At 42.2% G+C, this 19,977-nt stretch overlaps 1 protein-coding gene across 1 annotated transcript; it reads left to right on the forward strand.

The window, feature by feature from the left end:
• Window positions 1-3,231: 3,231 nt before the first annotated feature.
• Window positions 3,232-9,438, forward strand: LOC141784277 (NXPE family member 3-like). Its single transcript, XM_074662058.1, has 5 exons — window positions 3,232-3,894; window positions 5,605-5,900; window positions 8,078-8,148; window positions 8,433-8,639; window positions 8,733-9,438. The coding sequence occupies exons 1-5, from the start codon at window positions 3,508-3,510 to the stop codon at window positions 9,269-9,271; spliced, it is 1,500 nt and encodes a 499-aa protein (XP_074518159.1). The 5' UTR covers window positions 3,232-3,507; the 3' UTR covers window positions 9,272-9,438.
• Window positions 9,439-19,977: the final 10,539 nt, after the last annotated feature.

Raw genomic sequence — 19,977 nt, forward strand, 5'->3', positions numbered from 1 at the left:
CTGGACCCTGTGGAGGTGGAGGCTGGCTGGGCTGGAGAGTGGTGAACGAGTGGTGGACGGGATGTTGTCATCTAATTTCTTATGGACTTTTTTGCACTTTCTATACACTTTCTAACTTTTGTTTTCTTAAATGCTGCGGTGACTCCTGAATTTCCCCTCGGGGATAAATAAAGTATTTTCTATTCTATTCTATTTCTATTCTATTCTCTCTTGGTAGGCGGTGTGTAAGCCGGATGCTGAAAGCCAAAGCTGTTATACAATAGCGTGACGCCGTAGCAGTGCGACACAGTGTACCCTGTTAATAAATCCAATGAAGAAGAAAAACACGACATAGCAAACAAGGAGCATAGATGGAAGATATACAGCATTTCGTCCTCTCTGTGATTGGCATGTAGCTCTTTGATACAACGTGAAATCAAGCTCTGTTTCAGAGAAGTCTGTGTGCCACCAGGAGAAATGCAGCCGCTATCCGGGTACACCCACAAAAATCAACATGGGTGTTTGTTCAACCAACACAAGTAAAGATGTAGCTTCTACTAGATTATTTCATGTTCAGTGGTTAAACATGATTAAATCATGTTGCTTCAGCATGATGTGTAAAATTGTTAAAACTACGAGATTGCTTTATGTTAACTCAACATGATTGGTTCAAGTAGGAATCCCATCTGCAACACCTCTCCAGAGCAGGAGGTGGCAGTAATATGCAATAGGCCCGATTCATCAGAGAGCAGAGCCAGAGGATAACCTGGATAATATGGGCATCATTTTAAAGGGTGCAAGTTCCTGATGAGCTAACAATCCACCTGCTGTCACCAGGTGTTGTCTGGACATAACTATGTAAACCTTTGTTTGTTTAATTGGTACAAAGAATAGAGTAATTTTTGTTGTGACAGCTCATTGAAACACATGAGTGAGGACCGGTACTTGATGGGCGTGGACAAGCTGTCTGTGCTCCTCGAGTGCGGATCTTCGATCTGTGCTTGACTGGTGTGGACCTACAGTCTGTCTGTCTGGACTTGCTGTCTGTGCTTGACTGGCACAGACCTGTGGTCTGTGCTCTATTGGCACTGACTGGCATTTGTGCTTGTTGGGTGCACACCAGCTGTTTGTGCTTGTTAGGCGTGGACTGGCTGTTTGTGCTGGACTGCCACAGATCTGTGGTCTGTGCTAAACTGGCATGGCCTGAGGGTATGTTTTATGCTAGTAAAACAAAATGTGTTGACATGCTGTGCTTTGTTGGCTGAGTTTAAACTGAAGTGTTTTAAGATTACACAGCTGGTCCAAGCAGTGGTGCACAGACAGCCATGTTGCTTTTAACCAAAGCAACATTCATCACAGATCAATGTACAGCAAGGTCTTATATCCACTGTGTACCCTCCTCACTCACGATTCAAATGTCTTACCTTTGTGGATATGTTGAAACAACCTTTACAAATTCAGTTGGACCAACACATTGCACACAAGTCATACAAACACCAGTACTTTATGTTCACACAACACATTTACGGTTAGTTGGTTTAACAAATTGGGATCTTGCTAAATGAAAGCAATTTCATTAAGTTGAAACAACACAGTCAAGATTACTTGACTTAAAGGGCAACTCCAGTTTTTGACACCTGGACCTTATTTATAGGTGTGTGCATGCTCATATACTCACTCAGACAAACATTGTGCAGCTTGGAGTCCTTCAGAAGTTATTTAGATCCAACTGATTTTAGCCGCACTTAGCGGGGGCCACGGCAAGGGAGCTTCAGTGCGGGACATAATCTCTGCAAAATCGCTCATTTCGGCTATATTTTTTCATCCATTGTTATTCATCGTTATCACAAACACACTCCTTTTCTGTTGCCATAGGTGAATACTGTCCACAAGCGCACCACCAGTTGGCATTGAGTCGTGGACGTGCTCCTGTTTGTTGTTCTTGAGCCAGCTCTTTGTCTCTCTCCCTGCATCCTTCTTTCATGGAGCTTCTCGTCCGTGTACTGAGGCTCAAACCGGTAAGGACAACCGTCAAACTCGAAGTCGTAGTCTGAAGACGGTAGATGAGCTGACTTTATGATAACACTGGCGATGGATGAAAAAATATAGCTGAAATGAGTGATTTTGCAGAGATTATGTCCCGCACTGAAGCTCCCTTGCTGTGGCCCCCGCTAAGTGCGGCTAAAATCGGTTGGATCTAAATAACTTCTGAAGGACTCCGAGCTGCACGATGTTTGTGTGAGTGAGAATATGAGCATGCACACACCTATAAATAAGGTCCAGGTCTAAAAAAAAACGGAGTTGCCCTTTAACTTGGTTTGTTTTAATGGAATATAGGTACCATGATAAAATCATGTTCTTCCAATGACTTTTTTTTGAGTGTAAGTGACGATTCTTCCGACCAATCAGCGGTCTACAGTGTGTTGCTCCACCTTCAGAGAGCGGATCAGTTCAGTCTAGCACCCATTCGGAAGGCTCCCAAAAAAGTAGGCCGGCTGATCTCAGTTTTTGGGGATCTCTCCTGGGATAAGTCAGTGGAAACGCCACAAAATATGCGCCATACCGAGATGAAAACTCCATTTCCTGCGCAACATAAAGTCCCTTAAAATCCTCCTTGGAAGTCAGAATCAGATCTAGAAATACTTAATTAATCCCAGGGGGGAAATCTGGTATTACTGTTGCTCTTCACATAATACAATAGAATGGAATAAAGTAATAAATAAGTGACAAATGATCAATACAATGATAAATAAAATAATAAGGTACCAAAATAAGTGATAAGTAATAAACCCGATCATAACCATTTACATGAGTAAGACAAGGCAAGATGGAAATATGTTAAACAGACATTGCACCTAGTGAACAGTATTACACTACGGTCACACTGGACGCAAATTGGTGAATTTAAATGCGCGTCACGCCTGTGATGTGCTGCACAAACGCCGAGGCTGGACGCTGAACTATTTTGATAATCTGAGGGGCGACGCGTGTAGAGAGCCCGCTCACTTAAAAACAGAAAGCCCAAAAGAACATCTGAAAAACAATGGTTCAAAAAACAGCTGGGGTCTGAAACACTTATTTTGCTATCAGCACACACTGTACGGGGGGTTTAGAGGATGTTAGGGTCATCCAATTGTCCAATCAGAGACACAGCTCAGCTCATGTGACTGATGGGCACCCATAGCTGTTAGAAAGGAAGCTCAGAGCTCACATCATATCCTATATGACCGAATCATTTCACGGTGTCACAAACAGGAAGGTGACAGTGCAGAGACTACATCCATACTTTATACAGTCTATGCTGGCCACAGGTTGGGTTCACGATACTTTTCCAGATGAGTTCAGGCTGCTTAGATAAAAACACAAGTGCTCAAGAAAATCTCCCATTGTGTTTTTTTCTCCATTCAGTTTGCTTTTAGATTATTTATTGATGCATTTTGTCACCAGCTTTTCCTCTAAACCCTTTGTCAGTTTGAACAGAAAGAAAACTCAGCCATCACCTTCAAGAAGGAGCCCATTTATCCTACCATGAAGAATGACTTCTGCACCTTCAAACCACTGCCTCCTGCAGAGGCTTTAGAGGAACAAATTCTAATCAAATCTACTGCTTGGCCTGAAACCCCACGTCTGTCATCTCCTATTGCACTGGAGGAGACGAGTGATCCTGCACACAGCACCTTCACCATTCTTCCAAGGAAAGGAGGAGGAGAGTGGCATGTTGGAGATCAGCTCGAGGTTCTGATAGAAATGCGTGACTCCCGAGGTCATGCCAAGAAGTATGGAGGAGATCTTTTGGTTCCCCGGTTGCACAGCAGGTCACTTCATGCAGGTGTAGCTGGACAAGTGGTGGATCACCTTAATGGCTCCTACTCTGTTGCATTCCCTCTGCTCTGGGAAGGAGACGCAGAGGTTGAGGTAAAGCTTGAGACATTCTGCTTCAGTTGTCCCACAGATAATGTTAAAGGTTAATTTGTTTCATGTAATTGTATTGGTGGTGTTTTCATGCCTGTAATTATGTTGAAATGCTGAGTTAGCAATTAAACAGTCATAGCTCACTAAGATGTGTGCTGAGGTTTACACAAATCTCTTGAACAAACTTCCATAAAATCCACAAACTATGCTCTACACACATAAAATGGTAAACGTCCCCTGGCTTCTTCTGCTTTTACCAAGAGGGATGTCTGATCACATGAAAATTATTTTCAAAAGCCTTCCACAGCAAACAAGATCTTGGTGATGTTTTGCAACCATGGAAACAGTCAAAACAATCTACAGTAATTTCCTGTGAAAATACTATTTTTTTCCATGTACAATAACACATTTGTAATGTTTAGAAACAAACTCTGTACGTAAAACTAAAGATAAATGTCTGCAGATTTACAATATTAATGTGTTATCTTAGAAAGAAAATACCATCAAATAACATTGCTATTAAAAATTGACCAACTTGGCAAAGATCATCAACACATCTTGTTTATTAAAAACAAAATGCAATGTAAAAATCACTGGGTACAGGGTCTGCCTGGCGCACAGACAGCCAGTCTGCCTCCTGGGGCACCGACAGCAGTCCACACCACTGGAGCACAGACAGCCGGTCTGCCCTTTGGAGCGCAGACAGCTGGTCTGCCCTTTGGAGCGCAGACAGCTGGTCTGCCCTCTGCAGCACAGAGAGCTGGTCCGCCCCCTTGCCCACAGACAGCCAGTCCACGCCCTTTGGAGCACAGACAATCAGTCTGCCCTCTGGGGCACAGACAGCAGTCCACACCTCTGGTGTGCAGACAGCCCCCCCCACACACAGACCTCCAACTAAGTTTTTGGCTCAACCACCGAAACATGTATACTTGCGGATTGCACATTTTAAATACACTTGAAACCCTTTTTTTTTAAATTGCAGCCTTCGTGATTTAAAAATTGAATTCTAGTACATTGGGATGTCAGTTTAAATTTGATTAATTGTTGCGCCCTAGTTTGCTGCAATAAATAGTAATTTAAAAAAAACTCTGCACAGTTACTGCCAGCTCTCAGCAGGAAGTAAATTTTTCCACTCTAACGTTGGTGCTAAACCGTTAGCACCTATGTTAACAAATTATGCATTAGTTGCAATGAGGCTCAATCGCTTAAGGTTCCTTTTTGAGTGCATTATAAACAGTATTGTTTAAATCTGCAACACTGGTGCACAGTGTTAGAGCTGGTGTAACAATGACCTAAATTGTAACGACACTGATGTAGCACCTTGTTACATTTTGAGTCAGTTTTTACATTTCAGGCTTTTTTGGTTACATTTGTGGTCGTCATTGGACTCTTAACAAGGTCATTAGTGTGGTGTTTGTGTTGTCGACACAGTTCAAATTCTTTGTAATTTACAAACAATGGGAGCTAGCTACTCTTTTCTAAAGTCATGTTGCGGTTTTTGTCTGCTGTAGCTGGTAGATTTTATCAACTGGTGCAAGCAATATGAAGAACATTACTTAAAGTAAACTCTTCAACATAATCAAAGACTCGTTATAAAGCAATCTCATGCTAATGCAAAAAAGGCTTGGACTAACGGGGTGTTTAAACGGATGGTTTTTGCTTAAATTTTGGTTTTACCCACTGACTAAAAAGTCTTGTTCTCTGTTCTGTCAGGTGCTTCTTGATCACTCAAGTGAGGCCATCTCAGTCCAGCGGAAGCTTAACAGAGAACAACCTGACAGGGTCATCTTTAAAAGCAAGTTCCAATCAGGCTCAGTCTCTGAAACAACCACCTGTAATATTTGTTTACGCCAAGATGGCCGACCGCAGTGCAACTACACCGACCTCCGCAGTGGTGAGCCTTGGTTCTGCTACAAGCCAAAGAACCTGAGCTGTGATACCCGGATGACCCACATGAGGACAGGATACAAGCAAGTGCTCAGTGATGAAGAGAAGAAGCTCTTCCAAAGGTGAGGGAGCAGAGAAAAAAACAGTGCTCTATCATATCCACAGAATCTGTCCACCTTGTTTATTATGGGAGAGACAGGTTTGGTGGGGACACACCTCAAAGTGAAAAAGTTGAAAAACTGAGACTGGGATAATGTCTTCTCGGCGTGTTGGGATATGGAGGGCACCAGGGTTCCAGGGTATTGATTACTGTGAATCAACTTGGTCAATAAACCTCTTGACAGAGGGGTGGTCTCAGGCACAACCTCTCAGCCACTTTAACCCTGTTTCCACCAAGAGCTCTGGTATGGATAAGTGCAGATTGGTCTCCAGTCAGATCAGTTAAGCCTGATCCTGTTTGTGTTTCCACAGTCAACCAAGATCTTGGTAGGAGACATATTAGCTGTATGCCGATAGCCGTATAATGTGATGGCATAATAGCAGGACACAGTGTACCCCGCCAATAAATCCACTGAAGAAGAACAGGACAGAAGTTTCACCCTGTTTCGTGATGCCATTTTTCAAACTAAGTGAGAGTTATCTTCACAAAGTCTTCTGGAGATATAAACACGGCGGAGTTATCAGTTGTTTGTTATAGAGCTAGGCAATATGCTTTTCTTGCAGTTTGATTCTTTTACTATTTTTGGACTGCCTATTCCCTTAAAAATTGACAATTTTTGAGATTTTTAGTTTGCTGTTCTAACACCACTCCATGGGAAAAGTGAAATGATGATAAAGTCTACAAACTATATCAGGAGCCATATTTTCCCATAAAATGCACATCACATGAGTCAGAGAGAATCATTTTACCCTCTGCTGGAAAAAAGTAGTAATTTTTTTCCCTATCCAGTTTATGGACCAAGCCTGAAATGAAGATTTGAATTTAAAAAAAAAAAAAAAAGATTTTTTGACAAAGAGTCCCGATTTTGATATTGTCAAACAAAAAATCCTGATATTTTGATTTATTTATTTATTTTTCTCTCTCACCCCTACTTATTATCACAGTTGCATGGTAAGTAACTTTGTACCAATCATCTGACTGTAGTGTTACTGGCCCCACCCTCTGGGGTTGGATTGGTATGTCCGGCACCCCAACAGAAGGGTACCAAAAAGTGGGATGGTACGGGACCTACCCTGGTTTTAGTCAAAGGAAACAGCAAAAATTGGCGTACAGAGACGGATGGAACAGAACCACTTGGTGGAAACGGGGCTTTACAATGCCGTGCTGAGCTCTCTCACCAGGAACTTTTCCAAACATCCACAGCAGGGGTCATGTTACCACAACACCTCCCATTATAGTGTGAGTTAGTGGCCCACTCAGAATGATATCAACTCTAATGCTGCGGCCACACCAAATGTGAACTTGCGAATTTATTTCTGTGAATCGCCTGTAATGCGCCCACATATAAGCCTGAGTCTCGTCGCTGGACTATTTTGACAAGCTGAGGGGCAAACGCGCATTAGCGCGGCACTACGCATGCGGAGTAGAGAACCCATTCTTATAAAGACTGAAAGCCCAAAAGAGCAGCTGAAAAACAATGAGCTGTGGTTTCAAAAGCATGACAGGAGAGTGTGTGAAAGCTTTGGAGATCACAATCAAGGCCTGCTGCCTCTCCCTGGTAATCCACCTCCACTGGCCCTGCTGGGCTGTACCCTACGATCTCATCCTCAACCCTCTGAACCCCCAACCACCCAAACCCCCGACCCATGTTCCCGGAGGTCTCCCTGGGGATTTTGAAGGGGTCGAGGACCGCAGGGAACTTCCATCTTCAGCTAATTCATGTCCACCGTGAACGTTCCAAATGCACAAAAGCGCAAACGCCCCAAACGCCGCGCCAAACACCCCAAATGCTCCACCTGAGGCGAATCGGCGTCCAAACGTGTCTTTGCATTGACTTTGTGTGTAATCTCACCACAAATTTGCATTTGGTGTGGCCGTACCACAAAGATGTGAGCCACTTGGTGATGGGTTTCTATCAACTCTTTACTTCCAACTCCCCCCAGTTGTTGTTGTCTCTTCTCCAGTAACAAAAATACCAGTTTTCCTCATCAGGCTTTTGGAACTGATGAAACTTCTTGGATGAGAGGTCTGACGCCCAACTCTGCAATACAGTTGCCTTGTCCTTGGAGTCTTCAGAATGCTTTACCTCTAAGTGAACCACGTTCTGACAGTGATTTATATGATGTTCTTTTTCTTCAGTAATGTCAACTTTGAAGTCTTCATGAAGGCCTTGGGACAGGCTAATGTCACTGTGTTGCCGCAAAGGGAAGGTGAGGGATAGTTTTCTTTTAACAATTAAATATTCAAAACTTTAAGTGCTTCAGACTTTGAAAGTGAAAGTAGTTTGGAGAAAAAGGCAATCTGCCTCATTTCTTGCCAAAGGAGGTCATTGGCAGATTGAAGAATGGGCAGAAAGTTTAATGGGCAACCTGCAGTTCATCTGGTCATTTGAGAATAATCATGTTCCAAAAAAAACAACAAAAACCCCTCTATTTTGGACCTAAGGAAGACTGATTAGTGACAAATAAAATAATCCCAGCTTAATACTTTTCAGAGCAAACCAGGACCAATGAAAACACTGGGAAGTTGGGACCCTCTGGGTATTATTATCAAGGTGTGTGGCGATCACTAGATGGCACCAGAGTTCAACAGTTCGACAGCTACTCTGCCACCAGTCAGTGCCTGAAGGGCAAAACACTCCATGTGTTTGGAGACTCCACCGTCCGTCAGTGGTTTGAGTACTTTGAAGCTTTACTACCAGGTAGCTGATCCACAGAAGATTCAGGAGACTGTTTGAATTTGTTGTTATCACAATTTATTGTTATCACAACTGTTCCCTCTGTCATCCTTTCAGGTTACACAAAGATAGATATTCCAAAGCCTTTCGTATGGGACAAAGCAAACGAGATCTTGGTGATGTTTCGCTACCATGGAAATCCTCTTCGTATTGCAGCGTTTAGAGCCCATCAGCAGAGATATGTTGCTCATGAACTAGACAGGCTGGATGGTGGCCCCAACACTGTTGTAGTTCTTGGCATCTGGGCCCACTTCAGTACTTTTCCAATTGAGCTCTACATCAGACGGCTGCAGAACATCCGCAAAGCTGTAGTCCGTCTGTTAGACAGGGCTCCAAGCACGCTGGTGGTCATCAGGACCGGAACCCTCCAGAGTATTACTTTTTCTCACCGTCCTGTAACAAGCAACGGTAACTGGTTCTCAGTTCAGGTGGACAAGGTGCTCAGGGCCATTTTCAAAGGACTTAATGTTCGGTGGGTGGAGGCCTGGGAGATGGTTCAGGCCCATGATCTGCCAAACAACCTCCATCCAACACGTCCCATTATCAAGAATATGATCAATGTTCTCTTATCCCACATATGCCCTGTTAGGGCATAGTCTGGAATTGACCTTTCTTCCCCTCCCTTCTCCCAATGTTTTTATTTGATATCTATTATAAAGGGGTGCTGGGTACGCAGGCAGGTCCTAGGTTTCTCCCATTCATGTATTCCCATGTCACTGTCTGTGTTCTTATATGTCTTGGAAGGGATGTAACTGAAATGAAATCTCCCCTCGGGGATCACTAAAGTATTCTGATTCTAACCCTGCAGTTCAAGGTAGTGACTGAGAAATTCAACAATGCAATGTAAGAAAACAATGAAAATAATGCATGATTAGTTAATTTGACAAACATCTTTGTCTCTTTGCAACAAAATATGATTGGCACAACAGTGACAGACTGAGATTACCATGAAACATACTCACAGATGTTTGTTGATAAGAATATTAAAATATCAAGATAACAAAAAAAGTGGCAATGCCATTAAACCATTCAAGATTCACTGTTTTTCTAGTCATTCAGCAAAATGAAAATTCTAATTATTCTTACGGAACGCAAGTTTTTTGTGTGTGACAGCTCATTAAATCATTCTTTTTTAATTTAGTTTACAAATTAAAGTTTCTCCTCTCCCAAGTTAATTTTATTTTTGTGCAATGTAAAGTTTTCTGATTCTTGGTGAAGGGATTGTGGTGATTCCTGGTGATTCTCACTTGTGTGGAGTGTTTTCGCCGCTCTCTCCCACAGAGTCTTGGGCATTTCCCTCTCCTGCACTGGCTCCCTCCAGCAGCTGCACACCTGTTCCCCATCACCCTCATCAAGAGACTACATTTAAGCTCTGGGAGGAGAGGAGTCCAGTGCCAGAGTGTTCCCACTTTTACTGTGGTATTTTGGCTACTGGTTTACTTGTTACCAAAAGTTTCTTGTATTTTGAAATTGCATTGTTCTAATTGCTGCTGTCTTCTCTGTTTTTTTTTTTTCCAGTGCCTCCACGAGCCCTCTACACACTGCCCAAGCTCTACCACTCTGCCAAGCTCTCATTCCCTCACCTTCTGGTTTACTCCCTTCCCTTGGACTGTAGATAAAATAAAACCACTTCAGCTGCCTCCTGTGTCCTGTTTACTTTTGGATCCTGGTTTAGTCAGCTGGTTTACAAACCAAAATAGAGATACTATTTTTGCAGGGTGGGGTCACAAAGGTGTACAAACTGCCGCTGTTATTGGACACTTAGACAGTTTATTAGACCCCTTTAACTTTACTTTTACCAAATTAAAAAAAAATCCCCACATTTTTAAAGATCTTGCAAATTTTGATTTTTTTTTTCCAATTTCATTGTTTAATTTCTAATATTTTTGGAAATAATTTAAAACACACTTTTTATTGCAAATTTAATAAATTTCATATTTTTTAATTTAGAAATTTATTTGAAAGCAAAATTAATATTTTGGATTTTTTTGAAATTTCAAAATTTTTGAAACGTTTGCAGCTTATTCAAATTTTTGATTTTTTTTTTTGTCTGTATTGTGAAGATTTAGTAGACTTTGTGGCTCCCAAATGACTTCATTCCAGGTGAGCTGAGGCAAAATGGCTTCTTTGAAAGTAAAAGTTGCAGACCCCTAGGATAGATGATGATAAGGATGCTAACTCCTCGTATTGGTCTCTCTGGCTTTTAAGATGAAAATTTTCAAAATCTCTCCATTTTTCTTTCTGGCTGAGTCCTTTACTGTACATTTTGGTGTGCTCTGTGAATTTTTCCACATTTGTTGGCGGTAAAGACATCTTAAAATCATATTTTACCACGCACCTTCATCTCCGTCCATTCGTTGTTTACATTGTTTGTATCTCCAATGTGGCTCCACATCCGGGTAACGAGTCAAATCCTGACGTCAGTGCAAATGCTCTATTCTCAGATTTATGGCAAGCCCTTTCAACATTTAATAGCTACATTTGATCTTTCAGAATTAACATAATAGATATCAACAGCATAATTGTGACTATTCAAAATTCAATTTGACTAGTCAAAAATACAGTTGGATATATCTATAATTCAGTTTTGACTAGTCACAATGACAGTTAGAGATATCTGTAACTCAGTTTCCACTGGTCAAAACTGAGTTACAGATATATGCAATGACTCCTCGAAAGCTGCCCTTCGCCTCGTCACACATCCTAAATGTCACTTGCAGATATCTCTAATTCACTTCTGACTATCCAGAATTACAGTTAAAGACATCATAAATGTGATTTTGACTGTCAGAAATGTGTTCATGACGCTGGACATGCAAGACTTCCCATTGGATACTGACCCAAATAAACTGGAGGAGAGAAGAGGAAAAATCTTTTTAACAGTTTTCTTAGCAGAAGAAGTGGCGATTGCGGTCATCGACAAGATATTTAGAGATTGCCATGAAATAGAATGAATTTATAATCAGGGACTTTGTGGGGAACAAGAGCTATGTTCACTGCAGCAAGCCCCTCCTCCTATACCTGTCATAACTTTTGTCATCATTACAGATATCTGCAACATCAATTCGCCAAGTCGAAACTCCGTTTCAAGATATCTGTGATTACATTTTGACTAGTCAAAATAAAATGGTTCGAGATATCTCCAATTAGATATCTCCAACCAAAATTAATTTAAAGATATCTGTAACTTGATTATAGATATGTAAGGATTAAACAATGAGGAAGCGTGCATTAGACCGTTCTAAGGCACGACGTGGAGTGGGAACACCACAACGCGCAGCGGAGTGGTGTTACTCCGCGTGGTTATGTGTTATTTTTAAAGGCATTATTGAACTAGCTTGAGTGGGCCAGTGGAGCGCGCAGTCAGCTGACCCAGAGCCTTTCAGTTTCACTTTGAGTTTGTTGTCTGTTGTCCGGTATCTGGGGCTCTTTCTGATTGTCTGTTGTCATCCTCAGTGAGAATGATAAATAGATAAATATCAAACATGTTTGAAAATTATCGGGGCGGCTCTGACGAGTCTGTGAGATGATCGTGGGGCTAAAGATTCATCTGTCAACCGCTGACACTAGAAGATAATCTTGGCCGAACGTCGGGCCCAATTTTAGTCCCCGACCAGATTTCTTCCCCGATTGTCGGGAGGACCGAATCTGGGTTAAATCGGGCGAGAATCCTGTAGTGTGAGCCAGGCTTTATAGAGACGGGGCCCAGTAGGAGCGCAGGCTGCCCTCACATGCGTTGAAATGTGTGTGACGCGTTGCTATGGTAACGCGCACAGCGGAGTGATACAACGGTGATTTAACTTGCCGAACTAACTTTTCAACTGGCGTGCATTAGACCAATCTAAGGCACGCCAGTTGACATTGGAATTCTCACTGACCATGGTATAAATATCTTTAATGGAAGGGGGTTGAAGATATCTTGATTTGGAATTGTGACTAGCCAGAATGAAATTGTAGATATCTGCAACTAGATTTATGGATAGTCATAATTTAGTTGCAGATATCCACATCTCACATGGTGGCTATTCATAACTGAATTTAAGATACCTGTAATGAGAAACCCCACACACATGAATGGGGAAAGGGGCGTGATTTGTCCTAGGAGGAATAAGTTGTGGATATCTGAAATTACTATTGTGGATAGGAATAATGTCATAGTGGATATCTGAAATTACAATTGTGGATAGGAATAATGTCATCGTGGATATCTGAAATGTTCAATTTGACAAAGAAGAATTGAATGTAGATATCTGTATTACATATCCAGTCTAGCTGTTAAATGTTAAAAAGGCTTGCCATACAGGTTTGTTTGTCTGAACTTTTATTTGTTACTGTGATAGTTTCTCGGCACCGGAAGCTGGTGGTTGTTAGGCAACCACTCGTTAGGCAACCAGTCTGCACCGAGACCTTCAGAATCAAATCCCCGTGACTAAGCAGCCTGGTTGATTTTGATTTTTTCTGATCAAAACGTACTAATTTTACATTAAATACTCATAATACATATATCAAATGTCATGTACACGCAAAAAAAGGAACATTGGTGTTTGTTCAATCAGCATAAATAAAACATGTAGCTTCTACTAGATTATTTCATGTTCAGTGGTTAAACATGATTAAATCACGTTGTTTCAGCATGATGTGCAAAATTGTTAAAACAAGATCACTTTATGTTAACTCAACCTAATTGGTTTAGGTAGGAATCCTATCTGCAACACCTCTCCAGAGCAGGAGGTGGCAGTAATGTACAATAGGCCCGATTCATCAGAGAGCAGAGCCAGTGGATAACCTGCACTGTAAAAAGGGAATCTTCGATCAGTTGAAGTGAAGTAATTTTTTTTTATCAATCCAACTCAATATTTAAGTTAATGCATTTTTGTGGATCATATCAACTTGAAACTCTGTATTGCTACAACTAATAAAAGAAGTAGTTAGACCAACTTAAATTATTTAACATGGATTTAGTTGTGAACTCTTTGGAAATTTGAGTTAAATCTACTGTGTGTATTTGAGTTACAACAACAAATGTCAATTTGAAACAACTTAAAGATAAGATGTACATTAAGATTAAATAAATTATCTAGATATAAATAAAGATATTGCGTGCAACTGCTAGGCTCCTTCATGTTATCCTTTTTCTAATGGTGGTTGTATCCTGAGTTTTTTGTTTCCATAGACTGTATAAAATATGGACGTAGCCTCTGTGACGTCACTCGTCTGTTCCTGAAACAGTGAAATGAAGCCAATCCACAGACACAGCCACATTTGATGTGACTCGGGCTGTGAGTTTTTCTTTGAACAGCAACGGGCGCCTGTCAGTCACGTGACCTGAGCTGTGCCTCTGGCTGGAAAATCAAACAATCCTAATAACTTATAAACTGCAGAGTTCGCAAAAATTCATTCACCGTACAATGAGTGCCGATGGCGAAACCAATGTTTTAGACCCAATCGTTTTTTTTTTAACCAGGCTGTAAATTTGTTTTTAATCTGTAAAAGTCTATTTTTATGGCTGGATGTGTACATGACGTCTACTCTTTCTATAGCCAGCCTCATGCAGATCTCTGATAAACAGCATCTTTTAGCACTTCCATAAAGGCTGTTGTTACCCCTTGCTTGTTTCATAAAGACTTATCATTGTTCAAAGCCTTGTGTTTCTTTTTTTGTACTTTCTTCTCCCTGTTTTCGTTTTTGTTTTTGAGTTCTTACTCGTTGTTTCCCGTTTAATATGTAACAGAATATTTTATAAAGTCTGTCGTTATGATGATGATCTATCCTCTAATATTTGACATCAGTAGGGGAGACCGGGTATGGTTGTAACACTTTTTGCTTCAAGATCTCCAACTCACTAAATTTTTGAGTCAGAGTTCTAAAACTTTAATGCAAAATTTCCACATTTGTTTACTACAAATGGCACCAATTCAGACCTCTGCAAGAATATCACAGAGCTCAGGTGATGTCAGATACATGGTGGTCCTTTGTTAAAACCATCCCCACTACCAGGGTAGGTTGTAACACATGCTGGGGTAAGTTTTAAGTTGTACTGAGCCCCCTAAGCTCATACCCATACCTTTTTTATGGAATTCCAGTTGTAGCGACTCCAAACCTGTTTGTCGCTTGAGAGGAAAGTAAAGGGTCCTGTCTTTGTTGGACGCGCTGCCGCCTAGCCCACAGAGACACACTGAGGCACGGAATCCAGTTTATCGTGGCTTTAATAAAGCGGCAATTTGCACTCCCGCACACACACACTGAATGAATCCAGGCACAGTCACGTATCAAACAATCCAAAAAAAGGCAAAACGTTGCGGTCAACAAAAATTACGGCTACCTGCTCTTCTCTCTCCATCCAACTGCAGGTAAGCACACCTCTAAATATACCCGGCATTCACCACTTGTGTCCCGTGACCCAAACTTCCGCTAGTTACCATAGAAACCACAAACACCACGTGACATATAAACTGCATTATGGCTCCTACACCAGCGATGTCACCATGTAACTGTTTTAGCCAACTCGTTGCTATGGGGATAAGTTGACTCTGGCCAAACTATGAGTGGTCACGCTATGAGATTTCCTGTACGCTTCTATCAGGCTGGAACGTGTTGACAAAGGTTTCACCTATTTTTCTCTTACTGCTGGGAAACTCACCTCCTGACCTCTCTCAATAGATAACTCTCACCATGTTACAACCTTACTCGGTCTCCCCTTGTTATGGCCATCTGATCACTTTTTTGTGTGCATGAAAATGATGTATGCTGACACAAAGCACACTGTAATGAAGTGCACGGCAATGAAGTGCACTGAGCTGATGTACACTGCACTGAGGAGCAAACAGATACAACCAGTCAGACCCATGGGACTGGACATGTATGTTGCCTTTTGGGGTGTGTCTGGTTATGTGTTGCCAGTTGGAGCTCAGTCAGTCACTCAGTCACTCACTCAGTCAGTCCGTCAGTCACTCAGTCAGCATGGCTCTCCGAAGTCAGCACTGTGTGCTCCTTCTCTCAGGTGGCACTCTGGTTGTCATTGTTTTTATTCTTAAAAACATGGACCTTCTGGAGGTAAGAACTTCTCTTGTCTATCATTGTCTCTCAGATAAATGTATTTTTGACGATAACATGACACTTTAACAGGAGGTAATGTTGAGAAATAGTGGAGCTTTAAAGGCTGTAAGGGTTGTTAATGTCAGTACAGTGGATATAAAACTTAACAGAGGGACATAAGCACTGGGAAGATGGGGGACGTTGGCTCATTGGAAAGAGATTATTTTCTTTGCACTATACCTTTAGCCACGTTTCCACCAAGCAGTCCAGTTCGAATCAGTACGGTTTGGCACGGTTTAGTACAGTTAAGCCTAATCCTTTTTGTGTTTCCACAGCAAACTGTGCCCTCTCATTCCGTTGCTAGGTGCTACCCAAGTAGCTGCCTGTTGCAGCAGCTCTCTCGTCTTTGTCCGTTTCTTGTAATATTTTTGTCTCTTTCACGTCATCTTTGTATTTGGAGTGGATCATCACTTTGTGTGGTTCATTGTCGGTCACAGACACCAAACTTTTTGTGGCTTCGGCGATATTTTTTTACTACTTTTCTCCCATGTTTGTCTGGAGATCCTACATGTAACCATGGCTGCATTGTTTACATGTGAAATTAGCTGTTAGCAGCCTGTAGCATGTCAATGCTAACTAGTGTAGGGCTTGATGATTTCCCTCGAGCTGAGGAGGAGGAGGTGAGGACGACGTGCTGGTTCTCGGATGTGAGCTGGGAGGTGACGACGTGGACCTGTTCTTCCATCCATCATTGTTGGGAACGTGGGATCTAGCCTCGGGGGATGGACGAGCTAGCTGTGCCAACCCAGCGGCATCGTGCTGTTCACGGACGTGGCTGACGGAGCTGACATCGCCGGCGCCACATTGGAGGAGCTTCGCCTGCTGTGAGCAGACAGGATCCAGGAGACAGAGACTGAACAGACTGCTGGGGAGGCTCAGTCCTGGACCCTGTGGAGGTGGAGACTGGCTGGGCTGGAGAGTGGTGAACGAGTGGTGGACGGGATGTTGTCATCTAATTTCTTATGGACTTTTTTGCACTTTCTATACACTTTCTAACTTTTGTTTTCTTAAATGCTGCAGTGACTCCTGAATTTCCCCTCGGGGATAAATAAAGTATTTTCTATTCTATTCTATTTCTATTCTATTCTCTCTTGGTAGGCGGTGTGTAAGCCGGATGCTGAAAGCCAAAGCTGTTATACAATAGCGTGACGCCGTAGCAGTGCGACACAGTGTACCCTGTTAATAAATCCAATGAAGAAGAAAAACACGACATAGTAAACAAGGAGCATAGATGGAAGATATACAGCATTTCGTCCTCTCTGTGATTGGCATGTAGCTCTTTGATACAACGTGAAATCAAGCTCTGTTTCAGAGAAGTCTGTTTGCCACCAGGAGAAATGCAGCCGCTATCCGGGTACACCCACAAAAATCAACATGGGTGTTTGTTCAACCAACACAAGTAAAGATGTAGCTTCTACTAGATTATTTCATGTTCAGTGGTTAAACATGATTAAATCATGTTGCTTCAGCATGATGTGTAAAATTGTTAAAACTACGAGATTGCTTTATGTTAACTCAACATGATTGGTTCAAGTAGGAATCCCATCTGCAACACCTCTCCAGAGCAGGAGGTGGCAGTAATATGCAATAGGCCCGATTCATCAGAGAGCAGAGCCAGAGGATAACCTGGATAATGTGGGCATCATTTTAAAGGGTGCAAGTTCCTGATGAGCTAACAATCCACTTGCTGTCACCAGGTGTTGTCTGGACACAACTATGTAAACCTTTGTTTGTTTAATTGGTACAAACAAATGGAGTAATTTTTGTTGTGACAGCTCATTGAAACACATGAGTGAGGACCAGTACTTGATGGGCGTGGACAAGCTGTCTGTGCTCCTCGAGTGCGGATCTTCGATCTGTGCTTGACTGGTGTGGACCTACAGTCTGTCTGTCTGGACTTGCTGTCTGTGCTTGACTGGCACAGACCTGTGGTCTGTGCTCTATTGGCACTGACTGGCGTTTGTGCTCGTTGGGTGCACACCAGCTGTTTGTGCTTGTTAGGCGTGGACTGGCTGTTTGTGCTGGACTGCCACAGATCTGTGGTCTGTGCTAAACTGGCATGGCCTGAGGGTATGTTTTATGCTAGTAAAACAAAATGTGTTGACACGCTGTGCTTTGTTGGCCGAGTTTAAACTGAAGTGTTTTAAGATTACACAGCTGGTCCAAGCAGTGGTGCACAGACAGCCATGTTGCTTTTAACCAAAGCAACGTTCATCACAGATCAATGTACAGCAAGGTCTTATATCCACTGTGTACCCTCCTCACTCACGATTCAAATGTCTTACCTTAGTGGATATGTTGAAACAACCTTTACAAATCAAGTTGGACCAACACATTGCAAACAAGTCATACTAACACCAGTACTTTATGTTCACACAACACATTTACGGTTAGTTGGTTTAACAAATTGGGATCTTGCTAAATGAAAGCAATTTGATTAAGTTGAAACAACACAGTCAAGATTACTTGACTTAAAGGGCAACTCCAGTTTTTGACACCTGGACCTTATTTATAGGTGTGTGCATGCTCATATACTCACTCAGACAAACATTGTGCAGCTTGGAGTCCTTCAGAAGTTATTTAGATCCAGCTGATTTTAGCCGCACTTAGCGGGGGCCACGGCAAGGGAGCTTCAGCGCGGGACATAATCTTTGCAAAATCGCTCATTTCGGCTATATTTTTTCATCCATTGCTATTCATCGTTATCACAAACACACTCCTTTTCTGTTGCCATAGGTGAATACTGTCCACAAGCGCACCACCAGTTGGCATTGAGTCGTGGACGTGCTCCTGTTAGTTGTTCTTGAGCCAGCTCTTCGTCTCTCTCCCTGCATCCTTCTTTCATGGAGCTTCTCGTCCGTGTACTGAGGCTCAAACCGGTAAGGACAATCGTCAAACTCGAAGTCGTAGTCTGAAGACGGTAGACGAGCTGACTTTATGATAACACTGGCGATGGATGAAAAAATATAGCTGACATGAGCGATTTTGCAGAGATTATGTCCCGCACTGAAGCTCCCTTGCTGTGGCCCCCACTAAGTGCGGCTAAAATCGGTTGGATCTAAATAACTTCTGAAGGACTCCGAGCTGCACGATGTTTGTGTGAGTGAGAATATGAGCATGCACACACCTATAAATAAGGTCCAGGTGTAAAAAAAAACGGAGTTGCCCTTTAACTTGGTTTGTTTTAATGGAATATAGGTACCATGATAAAATCATGTTCTTCCAATGACTTTTTTTTGAGTGTAAGTGACGATTCTTCCGACCAATCAGCGGTCTAAAGTGTGTTGCTCCACCTTCAGAGAGTGGATCAGTTCAGTCTAGCACCCATTCAGAAGGCTCCCAAAAAAGTAGGCCGGCTGATCTCAGTTTTTGGGGATCTCTCCTGGGATAAGTCAGTGGAAACGCCACAAAATATGCGCCATACCGAGATGAAAACTCCATTTCCTGCGCAACATAAAGTCCCTTAAAATCCTCCTTGGAAGTCAGAATCAGATCTAGAAATAATTAATCCCAGGGGGGAAATCTGGTATTACTGTTGCTCTTCACATAATACAATAGAATGGAATAAAGTAATAAATAAGTGACAAATGATCAATACAATGATAAATAAAATAATAAGGTACCAGAATAAGTGATAAGTAATAAACCCGATCATAACCATTTACATGAGTAAGACAAGGCAAGATGGAAATATGTTAAACAGACATTGCACCTAGTGAACAGTATTACACTACGGTCACACTGGACGCGGATTGGTGAATTTAAATGCGCGTCACGCCTGTGATGTGCTGCACAAACGCCGAGGCTGGACGCTGAACTATTTTGATAAGCTGAGGGGCGACGCGTGTAGAGAGCCCGCTCACTTAAAGACAGAAAGCCCAAAAGAACATCTGAAAAACAATGGTTCAAAAAACAGCTGGGGTCTGAAACACTTATTTTGCTATCAGCACACACTGTACGGGGAGTTTAGAGGATGTTAGGGTCATCCAATTGTCCAATCAGAGACACAGCTCAGCTCATGTGACCGATGGGCACCCATAGCTGTTAGAAAGGAAGCTCAGAGCTCACATCATATCCTATATGACCGATCATTTCACGGTGTCACAAACAGGAAGGTGACAGTGCAGAGACTACATCCATACTTTATATAGTCTATGCTGGCCACAGGTTGGGTTCACGATACTTTTCCAGATGAGTTCAGGCTGCT

The sequence above is a fragment of the Halichoeres trimaculatus genome, unplaced genomic scaffold (genome assembly GCF_033239565.1).
Source record: "Halichoeres trimaculatus isolate MK-OKI-2021-1 unplaced genomic scaffold, fHalTri1.1 fHalTri1_scaffold_22, whole genome shotgun sequence".
NCBI classification, from domain to species: Eukaryota; Metazoa; Chordata; class Actinopteri; order Labriformes; family Labridae; genus Halichoeres; species Halichoeres trimaculatus.

Excerpts from the sequence above, each read along its gene's own strand:
- LOC141784277 (XM_074662058.1), top strand. The coding sequence starts at position 3,508 with ATGAAGAATGACTTCTGCACCTTCAAACCACTGCCTCCTGCAGAGGCT. Across the intron at positions 5,901-8,077 it reads GAGAAGAAGCTCTTCCAAAG|TAATGTCAACTTTGAAGTCT; the intron begins GTGAGGGAGCAG and ends CTTTTTCTTCAG. Across the intron at positions 8,149-8,432 it reads TGTGTTGCCGCAAAGGGAAG|AGCAAACCAGGACCAATGAA; the intron begins GTGAGGGATAGT and ends AATACTTTTCAG.